The 23,313-nt window shown below is 38.9% G+C and overlaps 1 protein-coding gene across 4 annotated transcripts in view; it reads left to right on the top strand.

Moving 5' to 3' along the window:
* Nucleotides 1-23,112, top strand: part of TBL1X (transducin beta like 1 X-linked) — a 196,054-nt gene extending 172,942 nt beyond the window's left edge. For all 4 annotated transcript variants that reach the window (XM_071430567.1, XM_071430568.1, XM_071430569.1 and 1 more), the window contains 10 exons: nucleotides 2,724-2,865; nucleotides 5,613-5,676; nucleotides 5,777-5,874; nucleotides 7,358-7,418; nucleotides 11,834-11,955; nucleotides 13,397-13,471; nucleotides 15,353-15,480; nucleotides 16,644-16,809; nucleotides 17,562-17,663; nucleotides 18,726-23,112. In XM_071430567.1, coding sequence (XP_071286668.1) covers nucleotides 2,724-2,865; nucleotides 5,613-5,676; nucleotides 5,777-5,874; nucleotides 7,358-7,418; nucleotides 11,834-11,955; nucleotides 13,397-13,471; nucleotides 15,353-15,480; nucleotides 16,644-16,809; nucleotides 17,562-17,663; nucleotides 18,726-18,752 — 985 coding nt within the window. In that variant the 3' untranslated portion in view covers nucleotides 18,753-23,112. The remainder of the gene's footprint in view (nucleotides 1-2,723; nucleotides 2,866-5,612; nucleotides 5,677-5,776; nucleotides 5,875-7,357; nucleotides 7,419-11,833; nucleotides 11,956-13,396; nucleotides 13,472-15,352; nucleotides 15,481-16,643; nucleotides 16,810-17,561; nucleotides 17,664-18,725) is intronic.
* The last annotated feature ends 201 nt before the right edge of the window (nucleotides 23,113-23,313 follow it).

Below are 23,313 nucleotides of genomic sequence, written 5' to 3'. Positions count from 1 at the left end.
TCTTGTAGCTGAAGATTAGAAATACCAAGGTTCAGCAACCATCTTGCAAAATTCTTTACCCAGCTGCAGCACTTAAAACCTCTGTGCTCCCACCTACAGAATGGTGATTTTATATGTCACAAATTAAATTCCACAAACATTTATCCACCTTGATTCATGAACACACTCTGGGGCAGGAGAGCATGAAATAAAATCCTTTCAAAACTAGCCTTCCTAAAATTTGGTAATACTCTTCCACAGGGCAGAGGAGTATACCTATTACTCAAGTGTTCGTGACTTGCATGTTGGAATGAGCTGCTTTATCATGTAGATAGAAATGCTTCTGTGGGCAAAGGAGATTAAATATCTTTCTGAATTGTGCTTGAACTGTGCTCCTCTAATAAGGCAGAGTTCGCTGAATCATTCAACAGAAACCAGAATACTTTCCAGAGCATTCTCTGGACTCTTTTTTTTTTTCCCCAGCAACAAAAGGGAAGACACACAAATACCCTTGCTGCACACTAGTAGGCTTATAAAGCCTCTCTGCAGGGACACATAATAGCTTATGTAGCTTTGGGAGAAGAAAAGGGAAAAACAAAATTAAAATACTGGAAAATAAGATTGCCCAGGCCTTGCCAGAAAACTGACTAAATAAAACTGTTGAAAAACAAAACATAACCCTTTTAGAACTAGCAAATAGGATATTGTATTTAATGGCCAAATGACTGAGTACTTTATTCACAGGGTCCAATAACAAACTGAGTTATTACAATGAAGGCAGGATGGTCCTGCAGTCTTACATAGAAGAGAAGCCAGCTCTGAAGGAATGTCCTACTTAGCATGTTAACCAATGGAGCAGTCCTTTAAAGATGTATGTTCCCATCATTGTTAATTACCACAGTTAAAAATGTTCCTTTACTTCTGAGCCTCATTATTAACTTGGTTAATTTTCTTGCCAACATATGCAAAAATGTCAGTTTTCCAGACCTCTGAAGAAGCAAGGGTGCATATTACAGTCACAGCTGTGTGGTGGCAAAAATTACCCTGATCTGAATTATTTCTTAATCACTAATGTGAAAGATATGTCTCAAAAATTAAAGAGTGGCTTTACAGGAGTATCTGGGTTCAAAACCCTGGCCAGCCATCACATCTGAGCTTGGCACAAAAGGTTCACAGGAGATGGGGCACATTCCCCAGGCATGCCATAACCCAGAGGAGCTCAGAGCTCCTGATACAGGCAGAGAGGTGTTTGCTTTTACAGTTGAAATGTTTGTATAAAATTAGGCTAAATTATTAGTAAAATAATACCCAGAGATCAATGGAGTTCAATAATTGCTTGGTCAATATTTGCATTTGAAGACATGTCAAGTGTTGAAAGTTTGCCTGGTATTCTTAGTATCAATAATTAAAATGCTTTACTAGTAGACCAAAAGAAAATTTAGTATTCTCTTGTGATGGATTTCTTTTTCAGTAAAACATTGCTTATCAAAGCAAAAAGGGGTCACAGGTGGATCCATTTCTTTAAAAACTGATCTTTGAAGAAAGACTTTTTCTCCTTGATAGTGCATAGGAAAGAAAGTTTTTTGTCATTACTTTAAAAAAAAAAGGAAAAGCTAACACATCAGATGTATCAACAATGAAATTTCATCTACACTGTATGAATTCTTGCAAGTATTGTTACTAACTGCTCCAAGTTTCTACTTACTGCAGGTAAATGAAAATTGCTTTCTGGACAAAACAAGCAATCCAGGAAACTTAGTTTTGATTGTTGTTGTTGTTTCAAAAACTTAAGGAAAGGGAGTGTGAAAAAAAACTCCAGTAAACTTTTTAAGTGGAATATCTTCCACTCCATGGCAAATTTATCTCAGAACATCAGAGACATTTTTCAGTAGAATAAAGATTTATGCAAATTCAAAATAAATATATCATTTACAAGTAGATAATGCTAAACTCTTCCTCCTCTAAACCTTTTCTAAGCAAAATCAGGGTTATAGCCTGCATTAAAAACCCCTCTGTAGAAAATAGTTGGTCTAAAATATAGATCAAAATCCTGATGCTGCCTCTGTCTTGTTCTATCATGGCAGTACTTATTTTGCCACTTTTTCAGACAGTATGATGTAAGCACCAAGCTACAGACAGTTGCTGTAAGTTGCCCCAGACTAACTCAGTTATGGTGATGCCAGCTTTAGGTATGTAGTGCAAAATGTAGACAGGAGTTTACATGTTTTAGATAGAACTTATCTGAATAAACAAAATTATTATGACAGGTATAATTTAAATATATGTTAGCATTTTAGAAAAGTACACAGAGTACAGAAAGAGTTGGAAAGAAAAAATTACTTCTTAAAGGCTTGTAATGCCCTGATCTGTTCAGCAGGTTTAGGGAAAGGTGGATGGATCTACTCTGGGCAGTGCACAGGAGAAACATCAAAATTCTCAGAACGTTCAAAACAACTTCTACTTGCAAACTCTGGAACATTTCATAGAATAGGGCCCTCCCCTAGGTGAGCTTCTGCTAATTCCAGCACCAAAGCCTTGCACCAGTGTTTTGCACAGAGCCAGGAGGTTCCCAGCAGCCCCGTGCAGTCAGACGCTCCCGTTACAGTACAGGCCAGCAGCTCTTGTTCCTCCCATCTCCTGCAAGGCTGTAATGCTGTCTCAATGAAAACAGAAATACAGGCTTCTACACTGTTTGCTGGGTCAACATGAGGAGTTTTCAACTTATTTGCATAATTGCTTTATAGATCCGGAGACTCAACGGCCAGGATATGGAATCTCAACGAAAACAGCAACAGCGGCTCCACTCAGCTGGTTTTGAGGCACTGCATAAGAGAAGGAGGACATGATGTCCCCAGCAATAAGGATGTGACTTCATTGGACTGGAATGTAAGCTAACTTCTAAGACTGTGCATGGTTTTTAACTGTCTAAATTTAATTCCAGGCAATTACAGTTGCTGCTCCCTATCTTTCATATCTGAGGTGACCAGAAGCTCTGTCCTAACCTACTGACCTCTTGTTTCAAATACTCATAATAGGCTGAACTTTCTCCTACATGCTGTAATTTTCCAGGACTGTTGCCATCTTTGAGCTTAATAATGATATATTTATATCTCTATTTTAGGAGCATGGGTAAAAATAATCTTAGCTAGCATTAAGAACAAAGATTAACCAAACAATCTATGTAATACTGAAGCCTCATTAATAATGTATTTACATCTCATAGTTACTTTATTTTGGCATGTAAGGAGATAAAAGTACCAGTGAAGCTTTTTCTGAGGTTGGACTCCAGATCCTCTCATTTGAATTATGCTGTGCACAGCAAAATCTGTTCACATTATTTTCTTTGTCTTGATAGGAGCATGTTTAGTTATTCTGTCCTTACCTTCTGGATGAAACTGTCTTGCCTGATCTCTTTTTTACTTTCATCCTGCAAAACCTCCTATCTTAGATAATGTGCTCGTGCACAAAGAATACTGAAGTGAACAGAGAGGACAGGTATTGTAGAGAATCCCCAGTCTCTGGGCAGTGCCTTTGGACAGCTCTAATTGTTGCCAAAAAAACTTACAAGACCCTGCAGAAACCTTAATTACTTCAAGCTAATTTTCATTCTGCCTGTTTTGCTGATACTAGTACAGACAGAGTGATCACATTAGTCTTGTTTTCATAGGAAAACATATTAATTAAGTAGCAGAAAGGATTTTCAGCAGTTATGTAGAGTCTCAGTTGCTGGCCAGAGATCAAGTTTCGATTAATCTTTACTGCAGTATTGTCCTTCAGGTGAGCTAGGTGCTTCACAAAGTAAAAGATAAGGCCACTGCACAAGTCACCTTTCCCCTGTGTATTTTATATTTGCACAGTGGAAGAAGTTGGTGAATAGTACAGAAAGTAGAGACAGGTCAAGGAAGCAAATAAAACTCAAGCTTATGTTCATTACTTGTTTCCTGTGGATATTAGAGTGAAGAAACATAGTTGTGAAAAAATATGCATCTAGGAGTAAGAAAAGAGAAATTGTAAGAGGAAAACATGCAATGACTGCAGAACAGTTAGGAGAAGATTTGTCCAAAACCCTCCAGTGTTTCCTGTAGTAGTTCCTTACCTTCCAGACTTCATTGGTACTTCACTTGCTTTGTACTAGTACTTGAGGTAGGGAAATGTTTCTAATTCAAATACTTCAAGTGCTTCCAACTTACTTTGAGTTTCCCAAAGAATGTGAATTACCAGCCACAAATTAGGATAAACTGTATATCTAAGTTCCTGAGCTTTTCTTTTTCTCTTTTTGCCCTTTATCACCTTTCTTCTCATCACTGGCCCAGAGAAATGTACATCACAGTGAGCTTCACTTAGCTTATGATATTTTCCCCCCTATGTTATTATGTATTTGAGTTAAATTTACAAGTACTCTGAGTCAGTGTTTTTGGAGGATTGGAGTGGGCATATGCTTTAAAGGATTATTTCATGCTTTTTTCTAATTTTCTATTCATCAAGCTAGAAATGCCATCTGCCTTTATTGTTTATTTAGAACCACAATATTAATCATATTTCCCTGTGAAATCTTCACACTGGTGGTATTGAATTAGTTCTTCTCTGGTTTATGTGACAGACTGACATAAAGGTTATAAGAAAGGTTATTTCTGGAGGTCATATTCAGATCATGCCCTTTGATACCATGGGTAGGATTCATCTCCTGTAGGTTTAACCATCTAAACTAGTCCTCTAGACTCACTTTAAGTCAGCAGAAACAGAGACACATGCCTTCATATTGAACTGGGCATAATCTAAAGCAAACGAGCTTGTGAGTTACACTTCAGAGTTGTAGTGACATGATGGTGTTAGTAATGGAGGGAGACTAGATGGTACTCCTGAACTAACTCCTAACTTCTGCATGTCTGGACATAAATGGGATGAATCTCACTCTTAATCCAGGTTCTGAAATGGTGAAAAACTAAATACTTCTACAGTGTCACCAGAGGGCAAAGTTCTGGCCCAATCACACCAGCTTCACTGGCTGCACAGGATTCCTTCTGTGAAGGGTTCCTTCCAGAATACATGTGACCTGCTGATCAGATTCATGGGCTTTTGTCCTCCTAATTGGGACGAATTAATCCATTTTTTCATCATGGTACTGTGCCCGTGAGCACATGTGGGAGTCTGTGTTCAGACAAGTGGAAAGCAATTCCTTGGTGGTAGATAACATTTGAGGTGTTCACCTGAGTGTGTGTGGCTTAGGGCCTTCTTTCAAGTAGAGGTGCCTGAGTTTCAGTGAGCTGGGATTTACTCTGGGGTTAGGTCATCTGTTGATGTTTTGTCGGTCCTTTATGTCTAAGTAGTATCTGTTTGTTAAGTGGAAGAAGCCCATAGAACTTGGTCTATCTTGTTTTCTTTTTCTAATCTTTTTTATTAAATGGCTTGTATCTGATGGTATAGCCTACTGTTTCACTGTATGTTAGAGGATTTTATTTCCTCTGTGCTGTCTGAAGTAATAACCTTTAGTTCAAATCATAGCATAATCTGTCTCAATGAGTGGACTCAGAATCATAAATCACAATTAGCAAACCTTTAAAAAGAAAGAAAAAGATTGGTTGAAACAGATTTTATCTCATAGCTACCTTTGCCATTTTTATATATTCCAACAGAGTGATGGAACACTATTGGCTACAGGCTCATATGATGGTTTTGCAAGAATATGGACAGAAGATGGTAAGTCAAACATTTCTTGTTCTTAAGCATCAAACAGCAGTGAGCTGTAATTTGACCAGTTTGTAAAGAAATTGTAATAACAACCTGTTCTTTATTCCAGGTAACCTTGCAAGCACCTTAGGTCAACATAAAGGTCCAATATTTGCCCTGAAATGGAACAAAAAGGGGAATTATATTTTAAGTGCTGGTGTTGATAAAGTGAGTTTTAAAAATACATTATTCTAACATATAAGTATGCTGATGAGTGAGCTTGTGCTGCTAAATTCCTTAAGATTAGTTTCTTCTTCTCCAGGCACCCTGGAGAGTTTACATTTCTTTAATATATTTTAGTGCATGTTGATTACATTTTTGAGGCTGCATGAATGTATACTATTTTCATGGAAAATACTTAATTTAAAAAAAATGTGTAAAATTGATTCTTAAGTATGTCTCTGTTAAGGAAGGAGCAGCTTCCAGTACTTATATTTGTAGTTTTATCAGCTATTTACGGAAAGAAAATGATCTTAAAGATACCACACCTTTTAGCTCATCTAACTGTTGAAACACTTATTTGAATAAAATATATATGGCTTCCTCTGGAAATATGCAAAAAAATATGGTTCTGAACTGAAAATCAAGCAAAACACAGTAGTTACAGCTAAGTGCACATTAGAGATTAAAATGAACAGCTGACTGATGAGCCATTAAAACTGAAACTGGAAAGTACACAGCATTCATCTTGCCTAACTTTCAGTGTTTAAAAATTAGATGCATATGACATCCTTGGCTTCCTTTACAAAACTCAGAGAGAAAAATGGCACTTCCAAGGGATAGGCTGCATGGCCTGTGTTCCAGTGAGATGCACTGACAGTGCTTCTCTCCAGCAGCTGGCAGAGGGGAGTCCAGCTGAGATTTGTACTTTGTAAGCTCAGTGAATCCCTATATTTTTATAACCTTGTGAAAATGGAAGCTTTAATACTGGCTTATATTCAGCTACACTGATCTCCCAACTGTAATTCCATTACTCTGGCAAACTTACATTCTCAATAAAAGCAGCATTTCTTTAGGTGATCCATTATCAGCAAGATGATGCATCCTTAATTTATTTTCTGGAAGTATATGCTCCCAATAAATTGATAATTCTCTCAGAAGGTGGTATTGAGCTCTACAGGGGACACACTCACGTGTGCTGTGGGTATGGATTGAACCTGTACTAAGCCAATTACACCTGAGCCTGTCCCACCTCAGGGGCAAGAAGTGCTGTGTACTCTGCTGATAGAAAAAACATTTCACTTATTGGCCTGTTACAAATGGGGTTCAGCATCATTTTGAAGTAGAATTCAACTTGCATTTTTTGAAAAGGGAAAAAGGATCATAACTGAAGCTTTTTTTTCAATAAGCCTATTAAAAATGTATAGTCTTGTCTTCTAGCATTATTCAGAGAGAGTATGCCCATTTTTCATAGTTACATTGCTTCTTTTGTAGGCATGATACTTCTTTATCTACACTTAGATTATTATTCTGTAATACCTAGAAGTGATTTGTGGTTTTCCCACTGTTTAGCATGCAAGGCTCTCTGTAGTCAATAATTTTATCAGTTCATCATTTAGAATTGCTACTTAGTGAGGGTGCTATTTGGATTTTTTTATCTGAACTGAAAAGCCACTAATCTTTTTTTTTTCCACCCTTTCTTTGGATGCAGACAACAATAATTTGGGATGCTCACACAGGAGAAGCTAAACAGCAATTTCCTTTCCATTCAGGTACTTTTCGCATAACTCTTGTTAGGAAAATGAAATGCAGTTTTTAATTCTGTCAATGTACTTTATCCATATCTGCCACAGAAAAGTTTCAATCAAGTTTTTTGTGCTTTAACTATCCTGAGTATCATGGCTTGTGGGTTTATTCTCATTTCCCAAAGACACAGTTCTGTGATAATCAGCTTTGAAAGCTGATTTTAGGAGAGGGTTTGTACACCAGCCATGTCTACCTAACTGAGCAGTCCTGTTGTTGTCTATGTGCTTGAATAGTACCAGGTGGTGATTCATGAAGAGAATTTTCAGTGGAGGTGTCTGGGATCTTTTCAATTCTCTCTGCTCCTGTTTCAATGAAGCTGATTTGAGGCAGAAGCAGGCAGATCTCTCATGCACCTTGCATTCACCACTGCACTCACAAAGGTCCTCAGAATTTATTAGCTCTTAATTTTAACTTGAATTTCTTCAATATTTGCTTTCTCTGATTATTGGAAATCAGTTGCCAGCCTGGAGTTTAAAAACCTTGCTGCACCAGAATGCTATTAGGATGGTTACTTGTGGAACTGTTTAAAGAAGACAGGAGATGTCACAGATACTAAATAATCTTGAATAACAGACAGTCATTGACAAAATCTGAAATTCACCTGAGACCAGACTTGTAAGATGATGGCTGAATTCATGATCCAAAGTGGCTACATTTTCATAGTGAAGAATTTTAAGGGGTATAGTAAAACTGAGTTTAAAACCATGAGAACATTCTGGATTCTGATGCTAGAGGTGTTCATCTTCTTAGCTCACTGTAACTTATCCATTTTTAAATACAACAGGCTTTCACAATGGTGTTTAAAAACATATTTCAATACTAATTTTAAAACATTATTTTGCACATGCTTTTCAACTCAAACTGTTCTTATTCTCACATTTACACTGATGTGAATAATATGTAGTAGCAATCCAAATGGTTTTTCAGCAGTAGACAAAAAATACGACCATGGGCACAGCAAATCCATACTCTGCATTTTTGTCACTTGTCTCTCATCTATTAATGCAGCTGTTGGTTTAGAGGAGTTGGTGTGTGCTGACAGATTTTCTCACTGTGGCATTTATTCATCTACCATAACTGTTCCATAACAGCAAACTGTGCACATAGAGTGGTTTAGTTAATGAGACTCTTAATCCTCTGATCCCTAACTAGTAATCTAAGTAGTTGTGGATTCAGAACTTGGTTGCCCCTTCAGAATCATGTTCACTGACACATAAGCTCTTTAGCAGTGATGTGCATCAAGGACAAATCACCCCATCCCCTTCTTAGCAAGCTGAAAACTCAGCTGTGTCTACCAATGCAATATGTCCATGTGCATGAAAAGATTTTTTAAAAAATTCTTACTGCATATGCTGTTTATCTTTGGAACATGAGACACAACTGAAGTGCAGATATGGAGAAGCTAATATTTTTTATTTTTTTTTCACTCTTTCATATATGTTTTCATAAGGAAGTAAAGCAGTTATTAAGGAAATGCTGTTCAGGAAATTTTTGATTGGAGAAAGCATGTATCCTACAAAACCTTCTTAAAATCAGCCAGACTCTCTACTCACTTTGTTCTCACAAATCTAAAGCCACAAAGACCTCACCTTGTCCTCTTTGCATCACCAGGACAAACTAACAGCAAATTCCTTTCCATATCTGGATGCTGAAAACCTTGACTACACTAGGATTAAAGGTGGCATTTTAACAATTAAAAGTCTAGTCTAGGCAGGATACACCTCCTTTAACACATACTTCTTTGAAGTCTGGAGGTAGTTGGCCTGGAAAAAACATGAGGTTTTTTTACTGTCTGCTTCTTTGTAACAACTGGTTTAATTTAAACCACATGGACAAAACTGTCATCCTAAAATATGTAAGGAAAAGTTCCTTTGTCTGGGTGTTGAAGGCCTCCATCTTACTGGTGTTCCCATGTAATTTTTGAGGGTTTTGTTCAAAATATGTAACTATGCAGATAAGTAGCTTCTAAGGCTTCATTATTTTTTGCAAAACTATGAATCATCATAGGGCATTTGATCAAAATATATATTCACAAAACTTATTTCTTTAAAAAAAGGAGCTAAGTCATCCAGTTTTGACATTTACTGATAGATACAGACTGATATCTAGGCTTGCAGGAACAAGTTGTTAAATTGACACCAAAAGAGGTATTTGTGTGGCCAGTTTTCACCATCTGTGTGTAGTGACAGGACAAGGGGTGAATGGATTCAAACTGAAAGACAGAAGGTTTAGATTAGATATCAGGAAGAAATTCTGTCCTGTGAGGGTGGTGAGGCACAGGATCAGGCTGCCCAGAGAAGCCCAGGCTGGCTGGAGCTCTGAGTGATCTGGTCTGGTAAAAGGTGTCCCTGTCCACATCAAGAGGCTGGAACTAGGTGTTCTTAGGGTCCCTTCCAATCTAACCCATTCTATGGTTCTGTGATCTAAGTGCTCTAAATCACACTTAAATGTTCTTTAAAAGCCTAAATTGCCAGATAATTATTGTAACACTTCCATTTTTGGTTTTTATTTTAGCTGCATTTTTTAAGGATTTGTGCTGCTTTTATTATGATATATTATGATATTCTAATTGTTTCTGTGCAATTGGCTGGTATCCCATGGTTTTGGAAATACTTTGGCAATTTGATTATTTGCATCAGGAACCATGTTTGTTTGATTTTTTTCAAACTTTTTTATGTAGTTACATATCCAGTAAACATATAAACATATGACTGAGTACACCAATAAATGAATCAGTATTAATTATCAGCACTTTATGATTCAGTTATGCTGAATTATGATTCAGTTATTTCAGTAAATCCATAGTTTTAGGTGCCAATAGCTCTCTGAAAATTAGTTTTTGACTCATACATATCATACTAGATATTAGCCCTGAAGACATATTGCTATTAATGATGATTTTTTTTTTTTGCTTTGAAATAGTAATACAAAGCTTGTAGCATAAAAAGAAAGGCAAACAGGCAATTAAAGAAAGATCTTTGATTGTTTCCTGATCCTCATTCATGTTCATTGGAAAACTGAAAAGTAGTCTGCTTTCCTCACTCAAATTTCCTTTATATTTCTGCATGGTAGTAATTCCTTACTTGTCATAGAGAATTATTGAGCTTTTTCATTAATACTGAGAAAAGCCCTTTCTATGAAACAATGTCAGCCCTTCATTCTCATTTAGGGAGCTACGTGATGATTCAGATGGTGATATGGATCTATTTTGTTTTGTAGTTCATAAAAATTATAATAGGAAAAACATATTTAAATGTAACAGGCTTGTCAGAACAGATATCTTTTCACCTCTGTATTACCAAAGTATCTCTCTAAACACGTTTAAGTTAAGGAATTTCTTGGTTTCATTTTAATGTCAAATTTGCATTTTATCTTTGCCAGGAAGAGATCCAACTTTGTTTCCTATATGCTGGTCTCATTCTAGCACACTTGCTTCTCACAAGAGTGTGCTGAGAATGAAGATTTCTCTATTTTAGCAAGTCTTATGTCATCCTCTGGAGGGCAGCTAAACTCTATCCTGAGGGGAAAAGCCTGAGCAGCAATTACAGAAACATAAGCAAGCTGTTTGTCAGGAGCTTCCTCCTGCTCCTGCTTGCACTCTGCACTGACATGCTGGAAGAGTTGTTTGGGGATTTGTTCCCATTCTTTTTGCACAGTGTGTGTATGTGTGTGTGTGTGTGTGATGCACACATGCACATGCTCACATGCTCTCTGTGCAGAGTTTTGTTAGGTCAGTGCTAGTTAATGCCAAACCCTGTACAGAAACTCTTCCTCTCATTTCAGATGAGGCTGATCAATGTACCTGCCTAAAACCAGTCCCCAAGTAAATTAAACTGAATTTTAGTATTGTTAATCCATGTGCCCGCACAGAATGGTAGGTTGGTATCAAAGGGTGCATAAAGCTCTAGTGCAAAGGGACACAGCCACCTGCTCCTCCACCTTCCCATGTGTTGTGTCTGGCATTCACAGGAACATGCTTGTCTAACCCAGATGGAATTCTCCACACTTTTTCTGGGTTAGTTTTCTTTCAGTTTCTTCACTGAACTGGGTTACAGAGGGATGAAGGCAAGACATAACCCATGTTATGCATAGCTGGGAGCAGAGAGGGTGGAGGTAGTGTTTTGCCCCCTCTCATGTAACTTGACCCAGAAGATTCTCATGACTAGATGCTGTGCAAAGTATCCAGGTTATCCACTGGAATAGAAAAAATAATCTGTGTCCTTCAGACAATCCCTATCAGCCCTGTAACTGGCAGCAGGTGACAGACCAAGAACTAGCCTGTAGTCTGTTTCATTCAGATAGGTGATGGGAGGAAAATTATTTGGGATAGCTGTTTCTTTATCATGATCCCTGATATTCCTTCTGTTGTTTGTATTCACAGCTCCTGCTCTGGATGTAGACTGGCAGAACAACACTACTTTTGCCTCCTGCAGTACTGACATGTGCATCCATGTGTGCAGACTTGGCTGTGATCGTCCCGTTAAAACCTTTCAAGGACACACAGTAAGTTTAAGTACAAAGTTTTAGTGGTAAAGTCACAGCAAATGTTACAATGATGGCAGATGAGGGGTGTGCTCACTGTGTTCTAGCAGCAAAGGTGTTAAACCCCATTGTTTCCCCAAAAGTATATTCCTTGGGAGTGAGGGATTCACTGCCTGTGAGAAGGGATAAAATGTTCTAAATCACCACAGGAGGCAACACCTCTGGCTTAAATAAACAGTGAGAGTGTTTCTGGGTAGCATGAGCTGCAGACTAAAGGCACATTCATAAATAAGATTCTGTTTTCCACTGGCTTAATTTCCTTTACTAAATGAGAGCTATGAATAAGGAGAGAACAGTTTACCTCCAGCCATTGTTCAGTTTTAGAATCAATTTAATAAAAAGATGTATTTCCCCACTCTTTTCTTGGTGGAATTTAATGGCTGTCAAAGGTTACTTTTTCTAGGTTCCGTTTGTGAGAAAAACTGTGATCATTTACTGACCCATAATTCAGATGTTAGCTTCCAGAACTGTGCATTTGGAGACCTTTATCTTAGTCTGTGGTTAAACTGATATTTTGTGACAGGTCGTACATTCCTAACAATAAACTGGTGGTTTTTATTATTATATGAACTGCACTGCTTTGTATGTGATCCACACTTTCACTTCAAATATATCTATACTTGTTTTTAATTATTACTGAAACTTGTAAAATGTATAAAGAAAAATTTAAATATATTCCAGGATTGTTTTCACTGAGACCCTGGGCCAATTTATATTTTTAAGAAAACAGTCTTTCCCTTTTTATAAAACACTTTTTTTCTCTTTACTTATAGCTGTGGAAGAGCGTGGTAAATTTACTTATTACCAAGGGCTTACTTACATACATAGGCTTAGTTAATTACAAAGTGCTAGAAAGACTGATAGAGAAAGCATCCTAAACTGTTTAATATTCCAGCATGGAATTCATTTACAAATAAACCTCTCTTTAGAGAGACCAGCATTGTTGTAGAGCTACAATATGAAGAATTATCAAGTCCACAAAACAAAACACCCCCCAGTATCATTATTTTCTGTTGAAAATTTGTATCACCAAGACTACAGAACATTAATGAAAGAAATGCCCCAGTTTTAAAAAGAAGGTAATGCTGTATCATCAATCTGTCTGGGTTTATTTAAATCCTAGGAAATGATAAAAGGATAGGAGCAACTTTGAGCCAGAACACACATCAGAAGATTGCTTGTGTATATTATTCACAAGCACAGGATGGTTCCACTCCAAAATTCCACTTAAATAGACAGCATGTTGGGGAGGCAGCAGTGCTTTTGTTCACCCCTAAAAGCACCAGCACTGTAATTTGTGGGTGAACTTGTTCCATGCATAAACCTTGAGTGCCCTCTGCTGAGTGCCCAGTATGATGCAGTAACTGGAATATTTGCTTAATAATCTCACTCCTGATTTCAGAACGAGGTGAATGCAATCAAATGGGACCCATCTGGCATGCTACTAGCATCTTGCTCTGATGACATGACATTAAAGGTAAAACAATTTCCATTCCTGTTTTTCAAGAAGTGAGGACAAACAACTATGTCTCTTTTTCAGCCTTCTCCAGAATGATGGTAGTGTATCACTTCAAATTCTGCATGAACAGTAGTTTCCATTTTGACCCATATTTCTTGAAGCAAATCTGAGAGATTGAAGACAGAGAAGCAAACACTAGGGAAATTGAGGCATCCTATCCAAATAAGTGTTACATGACTGATATGCCATTGTCACAAAAAAGTCATAGTTTAAGTACAGAGCTTCAGCAGCCCAAAACTCTTTCTTATTTTTCTTTTCCAGCCAAATCACATGAAGGCTGTCTGTATAGGAGTAGCTGTATGATGTTATAGCAAAGCCCTCCTGCTGGACTGTTGATTTATGCTGGTTCCTTGAAGAAAGCAAATATCCCAGGAAAGATTTAGCTTTGTGGCTAGAATTGTACCAGTAATAGTTTCCTTGCAGTATGGTTGTGTTAATTAAGACTCAGATCTCTTTGCACTGCTGATTGACACAGCTGAAGCTTGGGACCTGAAACTGAAACAGCAGCAGAATTTGCAGATGAGAGCTAAGTGAATGTCAGTGTTATGAATGTTTCCTGTTCATAGGTACACTGACTTCTGCTCTGTCTTTACCACATACCCAGTGAGGTTTTCATCACTTTGGATTCCAGATGTGTTATTGCAGGCTAGTGACAGAGCTGGAAATATACAGAAAACAGGGGCAAAAGGCAGCAGCTTGCCTGTCACGCTGCCACAATGCACTATTGCATAACTGTTCTTGCTCTGCTTAAACATCCTGACCCAGTAGTGACACATCTTTTTGGTGCCCAGTTGCATGCTGTGTTTTAAAAACCACCGTGGATCAGTGTTGTTGTTACCAGTTCAAGTTCCTGACCACTGAATTTGGCACAAGAGCTAGTGCTTTACTATCCCTGGCCTCACCTGTTTATAAAAACCTTCCGTGACAGAGACAGAGACAGCAAATGCTCCAAATTAAGGCAATTATTCTTCTTCCTTTTCCTTTGTAAATCAGTCCTCTCCAACTTTTTTCTTCTCTATTTTTGGAATTCACAAGCTTTTCCTATAACTTCTTGGAACGTGCTGCCTGTCAGCTGTAGAACATGGCTGAGCTTTGTGTAGCATTTCCAAAAGCAGTCTCAGGTACACTGATGGGAATTCAGCATAAGAGCACATCATTCTTGTGGTCAGACTTAAAACAACTGAGCTAAATCATTACTACATTTTTGAAACTGACTAAATTTGAATTATTTTCCCTGCTGTGAATTCCTTCATCTTACTTTCTCAGTTAGCTGACAAAAAGAGGTACTAAATTACCTGTCATATCTATTGAGCATATTCTTCATCTTACACTGAAGTATTTGGCCATGTAACACTACAGAAACAGCTGATTGTCTTCCATCTTCTGTACTGTTAAAAACAGGAGGAAGACAAATGGAGTTCAGGAGGAAAAGGAAAATTTTTCTAGCATAAGAGAAAATTGCTGTGTTCTAAGCAGTTGCTGCAATTTTCTTCACATTCTTTAAAATTTCTGCTGTTGCAATGTATAAATAAAATTCTGGTTAAACTTCTTCAAATAGATAAACTTCTTTGTGAAAATAGTTACAGGCTTTTGGAAGTACAGCAATTCTTTAGTTCTTAAATATTGAATAAATACTATTAAATGTGTAACTCTTCTCCCTCCTGGAGTTATTTCAATGTATATGCCAAATTGCTGCATTAATAAATTATATTTATGTGTATTCAGGTGAGTAGACATCTCAAATCAACAAATGTAGGAATAACATAGAACTGAAATAATTCAGCTGAGAAGAGATTAATAATGTTGCCATTTTCCTCCTTCATTATTCCTCTGATTTAGATATGGAGTATGAAGCAAGATACCTGTGTACATGATCTTCAGGCTCACAGCAAAGAGATTTACACTATCAAATGGAGCCCTACAGGACCAGGCACCAGCAACCCAAACTCCAACATCATGTTAGCAAGGTAAAAAATGCACCTCTTTTTCTTGCCTGCCAAGAAGAAGGATCATCTTTCTGACATGTAACCCTACTGTCACTTTGCCATCCGTCTTCCTGTAGACAATTCCACTAAAAAGTATCTGTGTATGTAAGTCGGGAGGATGGATACAAAGGGAAAGGATTCATATTTGAAAAAAGAAAGGGAACAAAGAAAGAAAATTGAGTCATGTGGTATTTAACTTTTCAGCTGCCTTGATCAAATGGTTGTAAATTTGGCATTGCTCTTTCACATCCAGCATTGCATTGCTAGGAGTGAAAATCTTGAGGCAGGTGCTCTCAAGATTCAGGCAGCTGGAATCGTTTGTAACTGGAGTCATGCAACTCACCTGGGCAGTCTGAGAAAATTTTTGTAGCCTTCTTAGCTAATAGAGAAAAGCTTGGATAGTCTTTGAAGTTCCACTTGAAAATCTGTGCAAAGTTCTTCTTTGAGCTTAGGAGATACATTTAGTTGTAGAATGCCAATTGATGGTAGTACAGTGGGTTTATCAGATCAGCTCATGGCGTGTGCAGTGTGGGGAGAAGCTGTATCAAAACTGGTTTATTTTACTCTTTAGTCTGGGAGTATACATGGAAGAACCTCACTTTCCTGGAGTTATTCTTTTAATATTATTTTTAATGCAAATTCTTTCCTTTGCCTTTCTCCAAGCCCACAGTTTGGGATTGAAATGGAATGTAGCAAAAATATCACTGAAACAAAGTGAAAAGAGCCACAGTTGTAGAGAATTATAAAATGCTAAATCATTAAACAGGGTAAATCCATTAGGAGTAAGATCTCTCTGGACCCATTTATCCCATTAATGACAAGATATATTTGACCTTCCTGAATAACATGAATAACAGGAGGTAGAATCTCAAAAGTGGGGAGCTTGGCCTTCTTAGGGCTACATAGGGCACACCCACATAGGCCCTAAGGGTCCTCATACAAGAATTCAGTTCTACAGCTGTAGTTCTTAAGATAAAAAACATACAGGCTGTGGTACATTTTAGCTTTCCTGTTTGAAACATTATGTCTTGCTTAGCTAAGGGAAAAAAAACCCTGTGGTATTCTCTTGTAACATGTACAGTCTCACAGTAGAAATTGATTAGCACCCAGCTGATTACGTTGTCGTGTTTGAATGCTTCTTGCAGTGCTTCGTTTGATTCCACGGTTCGGCTGTGGGACGTTGACCGAGGAGTCTGCATCCACACGTTAACAAAGCATCAAGAGCCTGTCTACAGTGTAGCTTTTAGTCCTGATGGAAAATATCTAGCCAGTGGGTCCTTTGACAAATGTGTCCATATATGGAATACTCAGGTACTGTTTTGCCTCATGTGAAGCACATCTGGTTTAGGTGACACATTAATAGCAAAAGCTTAAATGGAAAATGTGTGTACCTAGGTCATGCATGACCTGCCTGCCAGGGTGAACCTGCTTGTATTGGCTGGCACAAATCCATGGCAGTTGAGTCACTCAGGTGCAGTGAGGTGACTGCCCAGAACAGTTCTGCTTTGTATGCTAAACCAGGTAGCATGGATGAAAATAGGTACATTGCTTTGGGTCATCAGCTTTGTGAAGCAAAAGTGTAGATTAGAAATAAGGGATACTTTTATTTAGTCACAAACTGAGCTCAGCTGTGAATCTAATGCTCCTTGCTTAGATGTTGTGAAGAGGAGCTATAGATACAAAGATGTACAGGCAGGGGACTGGTGATATTCCAGAGAAAAGTGGGATGTCATAGTTCCACGTATGTAATTCTGCATACTGGTACCTCACAACCTGAATTAGCAACAAACTTAAGAGAAGACCACATCAACCTAACTCCCCAGGCCTTTACTGTTACAGAGTTGACAAAAACAGATGTCTTGAGTCCTGTTTCTGGAGGAGCCTGTTGCTCTTCATTGCAAGGACCACTTTCCTGACTATTTCCTAACAAGTTTCCATCACAATATGGAGGTGGCCATAGCAGGGTGATCTGAATAGCTCCCCCTTCTAACGTAGTGCCACATGACAGATAAAAAGAAGGGGAACTTCTGTATCCAATGTCTGCATGCTGTTTTGCTTTGTAGAGTGGAACTCTAGTACATAGCTACAGAGGCACCGGGGGCATCTTTGAAGTCTGCTGGAATGCTAGAGGAGACAAAGTGGGAGCAAGCGCGTCAGACGGATCGGTAAGGACCATCAACAGCACAAAGGCTGGGGGGGATTTCTTTTCTGGGAGCATCAACAAAAAGCAGGATGCTGTATTTGCCTCCTGGGGACAGAGCTGAAGACAGAGGCAGCTCAAGACACAATAAGTAACTCTGTGTAGTGTATTAAAAATGCTCCTGCTTTGAAAGATTCTGAATACTAGGAGGTGGTGTTCCTGTTGGAAATGAAGAATGCTTGTGGAGTAGGTGAAGACTCCTGAAGATGAGAATGACTTCTAAATATGTATTTGATAAGAACAACAATCACATTGTTTCTATCATTATCTGTCAGCTTTAATGAAGAGCAGATCACAACAGTCAACTCTGTAACAAACAGTTACCCTGGGGCTTTCAGAGTTTGTTTCCACAGAAGAATATTCCTATTCCTTTGAATAGGAATAGATAAAGGAGGAAATTTTCAGCATGATGCCCAAGGATTTTGTCATGTGGTAAAGGAGAAATATTGCCGTGGGTAATGATTATTCCTTACTATTTTTTGCTGTTAATGTTACATCTAAAAAGATGCAATTGTAGAATGATCAGTTTGCACAGGACACACCTGGCTGGCTGGCATAACTACTTCAGAGAGTATTTTTCTACTGATTTTAAGAAAGTGAACAGCTATGACATGATTCAGTTGTTTGAGCTTAGTTGTGCCATCTCAGACAGTGCCATGCCTGGTTCCCAACAGCTGCTCCAAATGGGCACATGTCCACTGTCATACTTGCCAAGCCTGCATCTGTTCTGGATATATTTCAGAAGTGGAAGTGGACATGATATTTAGGGAACTGAATAGATCCCATAATCTTACGAGATGTGCCACCAAAATGTTTGTTTGTAAACCAGTGAAAGGCCAGCTAAGTGTTAGATGTGTGTGTTTCACTTGGGCTTTCTGCCATGTCAGTTTGTCCCTTTACTTGTGTGCTGATTTGAAGCTGGGGAGTGTAACACCCAGCTGGCTGGTCCACCTGTGTACAGAGTGCATGAATGGGATTTCCACATCACCTTCACAAATGTTCTTAACACAGGGTCTTCTCTCCACAGGTTTGTGTTCTAGATCTGCGGAAGTAAAAGTGAAATGTTTTAGAAGAAATTTCAAATGGACCAGCAGTGAATGTGTGGGGAGAAGCACTCTTCAAAACTATTCTTAACAGCTCCAGAACTGTACAAACTTGAACAAAGTCAGAGTGTACCGTGAAACCAACTCTCCCTGGCCACAGGTGACTTGTATTTTGTCCGTAACCTTCATCAAGGAGTAAAAACGCAGTCACTTCAGAGGGGGAGGGAATGGTTTCCACCTGGAACATTCAGCCTTGGAAGCATGAAGCCACCAGCTAGGCATTGCACTGTTTGGTTTGCATCTGAGAACTTGCTCTGATGGCTGGGGAAAAAAAAAAAAAAAGCTGTGCCAAAAAAATTAATAAAAAGGAAAAAAAAAAAAAAGAAAAAAAAAAGAAAAATGCTGTGATAAACCAAAAGGGAAAAAAATCCTCCTCCATGCGGTGTTGTATTTTTTCCTTCCAATTTGGACACTACAGTTGCTCTCCCAAAGGACGTTCAAAGACCAGTTTGTACTGATGAAATGCTCAACTTTGTAATCACAACACTTTCTATTTTCTAGACTACTTTTTTTGTTCAGTGGTTTTTCTATCAGCTGGAATATTGCAGCCTGGAGGATCCCAGGCTTAGGATGAAACTTTTGTTTTCCTTTTATTTCTCCCTTCCACTCCCAGCTTTTCCTTCCTTTTTTTCTCCTCTTTCTTTTTGCCCCCCCCTTTTTTTTTTCTTTTTCCTGTATGCCCATAGTAGATGCAGCCAGGTGGACATGACAATGAAAATTTTTGACAGACTGCTTCTCCTCTCTTCTATAACTTCCTTTTCCTTTCTTTCTCTCCATTTAAAAGAAAAAAAAATCCTCCATGCTTCAGATCTTAGCGTCTCAAGGGCACTTTCAGCAAATTGTGTAATAAGTGCTTTATATAAGAATGCAGTGCTGGGGAAGATTTTTACAGGAGAAAGATGACTTTTAACAGAAAGAACCCAGTGTATTTTTGGAAAAAAAATATTTTTTATGTTAAACAGTTTTAAAAGCCTAAAATGGCCACAAAATGTAGACCAGTTGTGTAATTCAAGCAAAAAGAATGACACAGAGTCCAGGGAACATGAAAGGCGCAGTATCCTTTTTCTCTCCTCTCTCAGAAAGTGCTGTAACAAAAAATGGTGTTTGATGCAAGAAATACCAGTCCTTTACTAAAGTCCTTTTCCAGCAGCCAGCCATTTACATAGTCTCATTCCATTTTTAATGGCTGTTTGATGATGTAAACTTATTCAAAGAGATTCAGAAGCCTGAGACTATAACTATAACATTCATTTTCTCTAGTCTGTATTTTTGTTTGTTTTCAGTAACCAGGAGAAAATGCTTGAGTATCTTCTTTCCTCTAGAGATAGTTCAGATTTTGACAGAATATGGGTTTTGCTGCCCGTGGCCTTCCTGAGCAGTGCTGTCTTCCACTGTTCATTATTCCAGTCAGTCAGTGGGGCTTTACCACTGACTTAATGAGACCAGGTGAACTGAAATATATTGACTGCATCTGTCACTGTTGAAGAATGGACTCTCACCAAGCTCCTGTCCATCCATGGACCACACACACCCAGAAGGCTCTGTCATTGCAGTGGGTGGTGCTGCTGTCACCATGGGTGTGCTGTATCCTGCAGGGAAAGCTCTGGATCTGCGCTTGGAGGCTCACAGTCTGCCCAGACAGGTCTGGCCTCGAGGGTGTCCTCAGTGTGGTGCTCAGGAGCAATGAATTCATTAGGTTATGACATCCTGTATAAATTCCATCTCAACGTGTAAACCACTGTAAAGTTGTGGGAGTGAAATGATCAGAACAGTGGAGAGTTCCAAAGCACCACCAATCCACTTTGGACAAGATTTCCTTACTGCAGCTGTGACACCTGCACAGATGCCAGCTGAAGACTGCACTGCTCTAATTGAGGAAATGACAAATGCAAAGAAGGACACATAGGCAGAGTTTACTGAAAGGGCTGTAAACTATAGGGCAGCCTTGGGGTGGTGTCATGCATGACTTAGACAGATCCTCAGAACTGGCTGAGTCATGCAGGTGTCTTCTCTACAGCCTAGGCTAGGATCTGTAGGAGAGAGTAAACAGGCCTCAAATGTCTTAACAAATGTAGAACTTTGTGGCCCAAAGTCTCTATAACACAGCATCATCCCCTTGGTTTGACCACAGCTGCTGGAGGTGTGATTTGATCTGAGCAAATCCAGAGCCCTCGGGCTGAACTGGTGGTGTGAGACCTGCTGAGCTCCAGGCCATCATCGTGGAATCTCAACACCATCTTTTCTCTGGGGTTTTCTTCTCTGTATGCTTGCATCTGTAGGGGATCTTAGTCCTTCTAGTGGAACTAGACACTGCCAGCTTCAGCTGCATTTCCTAAAGATACACCTTGGGAAAGGAGAAAAGAATAGAAAGAAGTAACTGCTGAAAAGAATGGAAAGAAGTAACTGCTGAAAAGTATTGGTTGAAAACAGTTATGTGGAATTATGGTTACTAGTGATAGTTAAGGTTGTTTGTAATTTATCTCAAATAATTGGATGCCAGGCAGTATCAAGGATTATTTTTGATGTTAAATGCTTTTATGTGCTGGTTTTAGTTTTTTGCACCAAGAGCATGGCTGTAGATCACCATGTGGCAGTTTTGCACTCTTTTCTAATAACCACATGTACCTGCTAATTTAAAGTCACTACTTTTTTTGAAAAAAAGAGGACTTGCTCAAAGAGTCTTGAATACAAAGGCACAATGTGGTTTTGTGACGCGTTGTTGGGACAATGATTTGACTGCAGTCATTGCGTGTAAACGGTTAAATTCCTACACTGCTTCTGGGGCATTTCTGAGAATAACAAGCAGAAGTTGCTGGTCTGTGGGGGGGCAGCACTGATGGGGCTCTGGCCTTGCCTCTGTCCCTTGAGTGACACCTGAATAGGGCAGACCTCAGGATTTGAAGAGATGAATTTGCTCAGTGCTCCATGACTGGCTGGCTCCACAGCCCGTGCTTCATAGTTGTTCCCAGGATAGCGACTGTAGATAACAGGGCAGCGTCCGTGACGCCTGTTCCTTTTTTAACATTTTTTAAATTGGTCAGAACACCACTTTGCTTGCCTACATGGAGGTAAGAAGCCAAGAGAAACAAAATTTGAGTATCAATTGGTTTGCAAAGCTCATGTGTGAGAGAAGCTGCTGCTCCAGAAAGTTTTCTATATGGACCATCAGAGTTAAAAGCAGCATATGTCAGGAGCTAAGAAAATTCACTTTTCTTACCTTCCACAAAATCCTAAGGACTGGAAAGATGCTGTAGTAGCATTTTTTGTAGCTAGTTTTCAACTGAAATGAGAGCTGTAGAGGAAGGCAGGGGATGTAGTTGCAAAGGTTAATCTTAACCTAAGGACGTGGTTTCTTGAGGACACAAACAGTGGGGGGAGAGAGCCTTTTCCAGGCTGTAGTTCAAGGTGGGTGTCAGCCCAGACCTGCAGCACTGTGATCTTGGGAGCTCCTGGGAGCTCTCCCTCCCCTCCAGCAGCAGCACATTCCCAAGTTGGCTGAGCCTCTCTGTGACTCCCCTGCAACAGAGCTGCACAAAGCAACAGCCCGGGGGACTTCGTTAGATTTCTTCCTAGAATTTTGTTTAGAGTTCTTTGTAACAGAAGAGAAATGGAAAAACCTAAGTGACCAAACAGGATTGTGAAACCATCCAGAGACTTGCTGGATTTTTATTATTGCTGGCTGTCTGGAACTGGCCTGGGAGTGAAAAAACCCCAGTTTCTGAAAAACCACTATATTCTGTGGGTTAGAAGGATACTGAATCTTTTATGTAGGAAACACTGGGTCCCTTATGGGGCAATAAAGGGCCTGACTTACAGGGTTATACACACATTAACCCCATGCTACATCTTAGAAATTTCCTTTTAATTTGTTTAAAAAAAAAAAAAGAAAAAAATAGCTAATTTTAGAGCCAAGTGAAGTGCACTTTGTCAAATGTAAGGGTCTGCTTTGTTTTTGGGTTTCTTTTTCTTTTTCCCTTTTTAATTTTTCCTCCTTTTTTTTTTCCTCTTACTGCCTTTTTAAAAGATGTGGTTCTTTGTCAATTGCAGAAATGTTCTTTCAGCCACTCACTGAAATTCTGAATTCTGGCTTCTGCAGTTTTTATTGTCTGTGTCAGACTTGCAGCCAGACTTGGTTCTCATTTAAGCATTTCCCAGGTTCTGTTGAAACAACATCAACCCTTATTTTGTTTCTCCCCCACCCACACTTTCTTCAAATTCACCTTGTGTATTGTAGCTCATTTGTTTTAAGGAGAGAATCAACAGATCATATTCAGTGTCTTGAATAAATTGCTATATTTTGATATTAGAGAATTCTGTGCGTGTTGTTCCTTATTCTTTTCTGGCTGTTTTGCATCCTGCACATAAGAGCTGGGGTTGAGTGACTAAAATTGTGATGTGGTGTCACAGGCTAAGTTGTGATGTGGTGTCACTGGCCTGTGGATGTTTAAAGACCTTGGCCATGGGTTCATAGGATTTTGTAATGCACAGGGCACTGACACTTCAGCCTCTATT

Source organism: Agelaius tricolor, unplaced genomic scaffold (assembly GCF_023055355.1).
Source record: "Agelaius tricolor isolate 1412-34295 unplaced genomic scaffold, bAgeTri1.0.p SCAF_7, whole genome shotgun sequence".
NCBI classification, from domain to species: domain Eukaryota; kingdom Metazoa; phylum Chordata; class Aves; order Passeriformes; family Icteridae; genus Agelaius; species Agelaius tricolor.
This window is presented reverse-complemented; position numbering and strand designations above follow the sequence as displayed.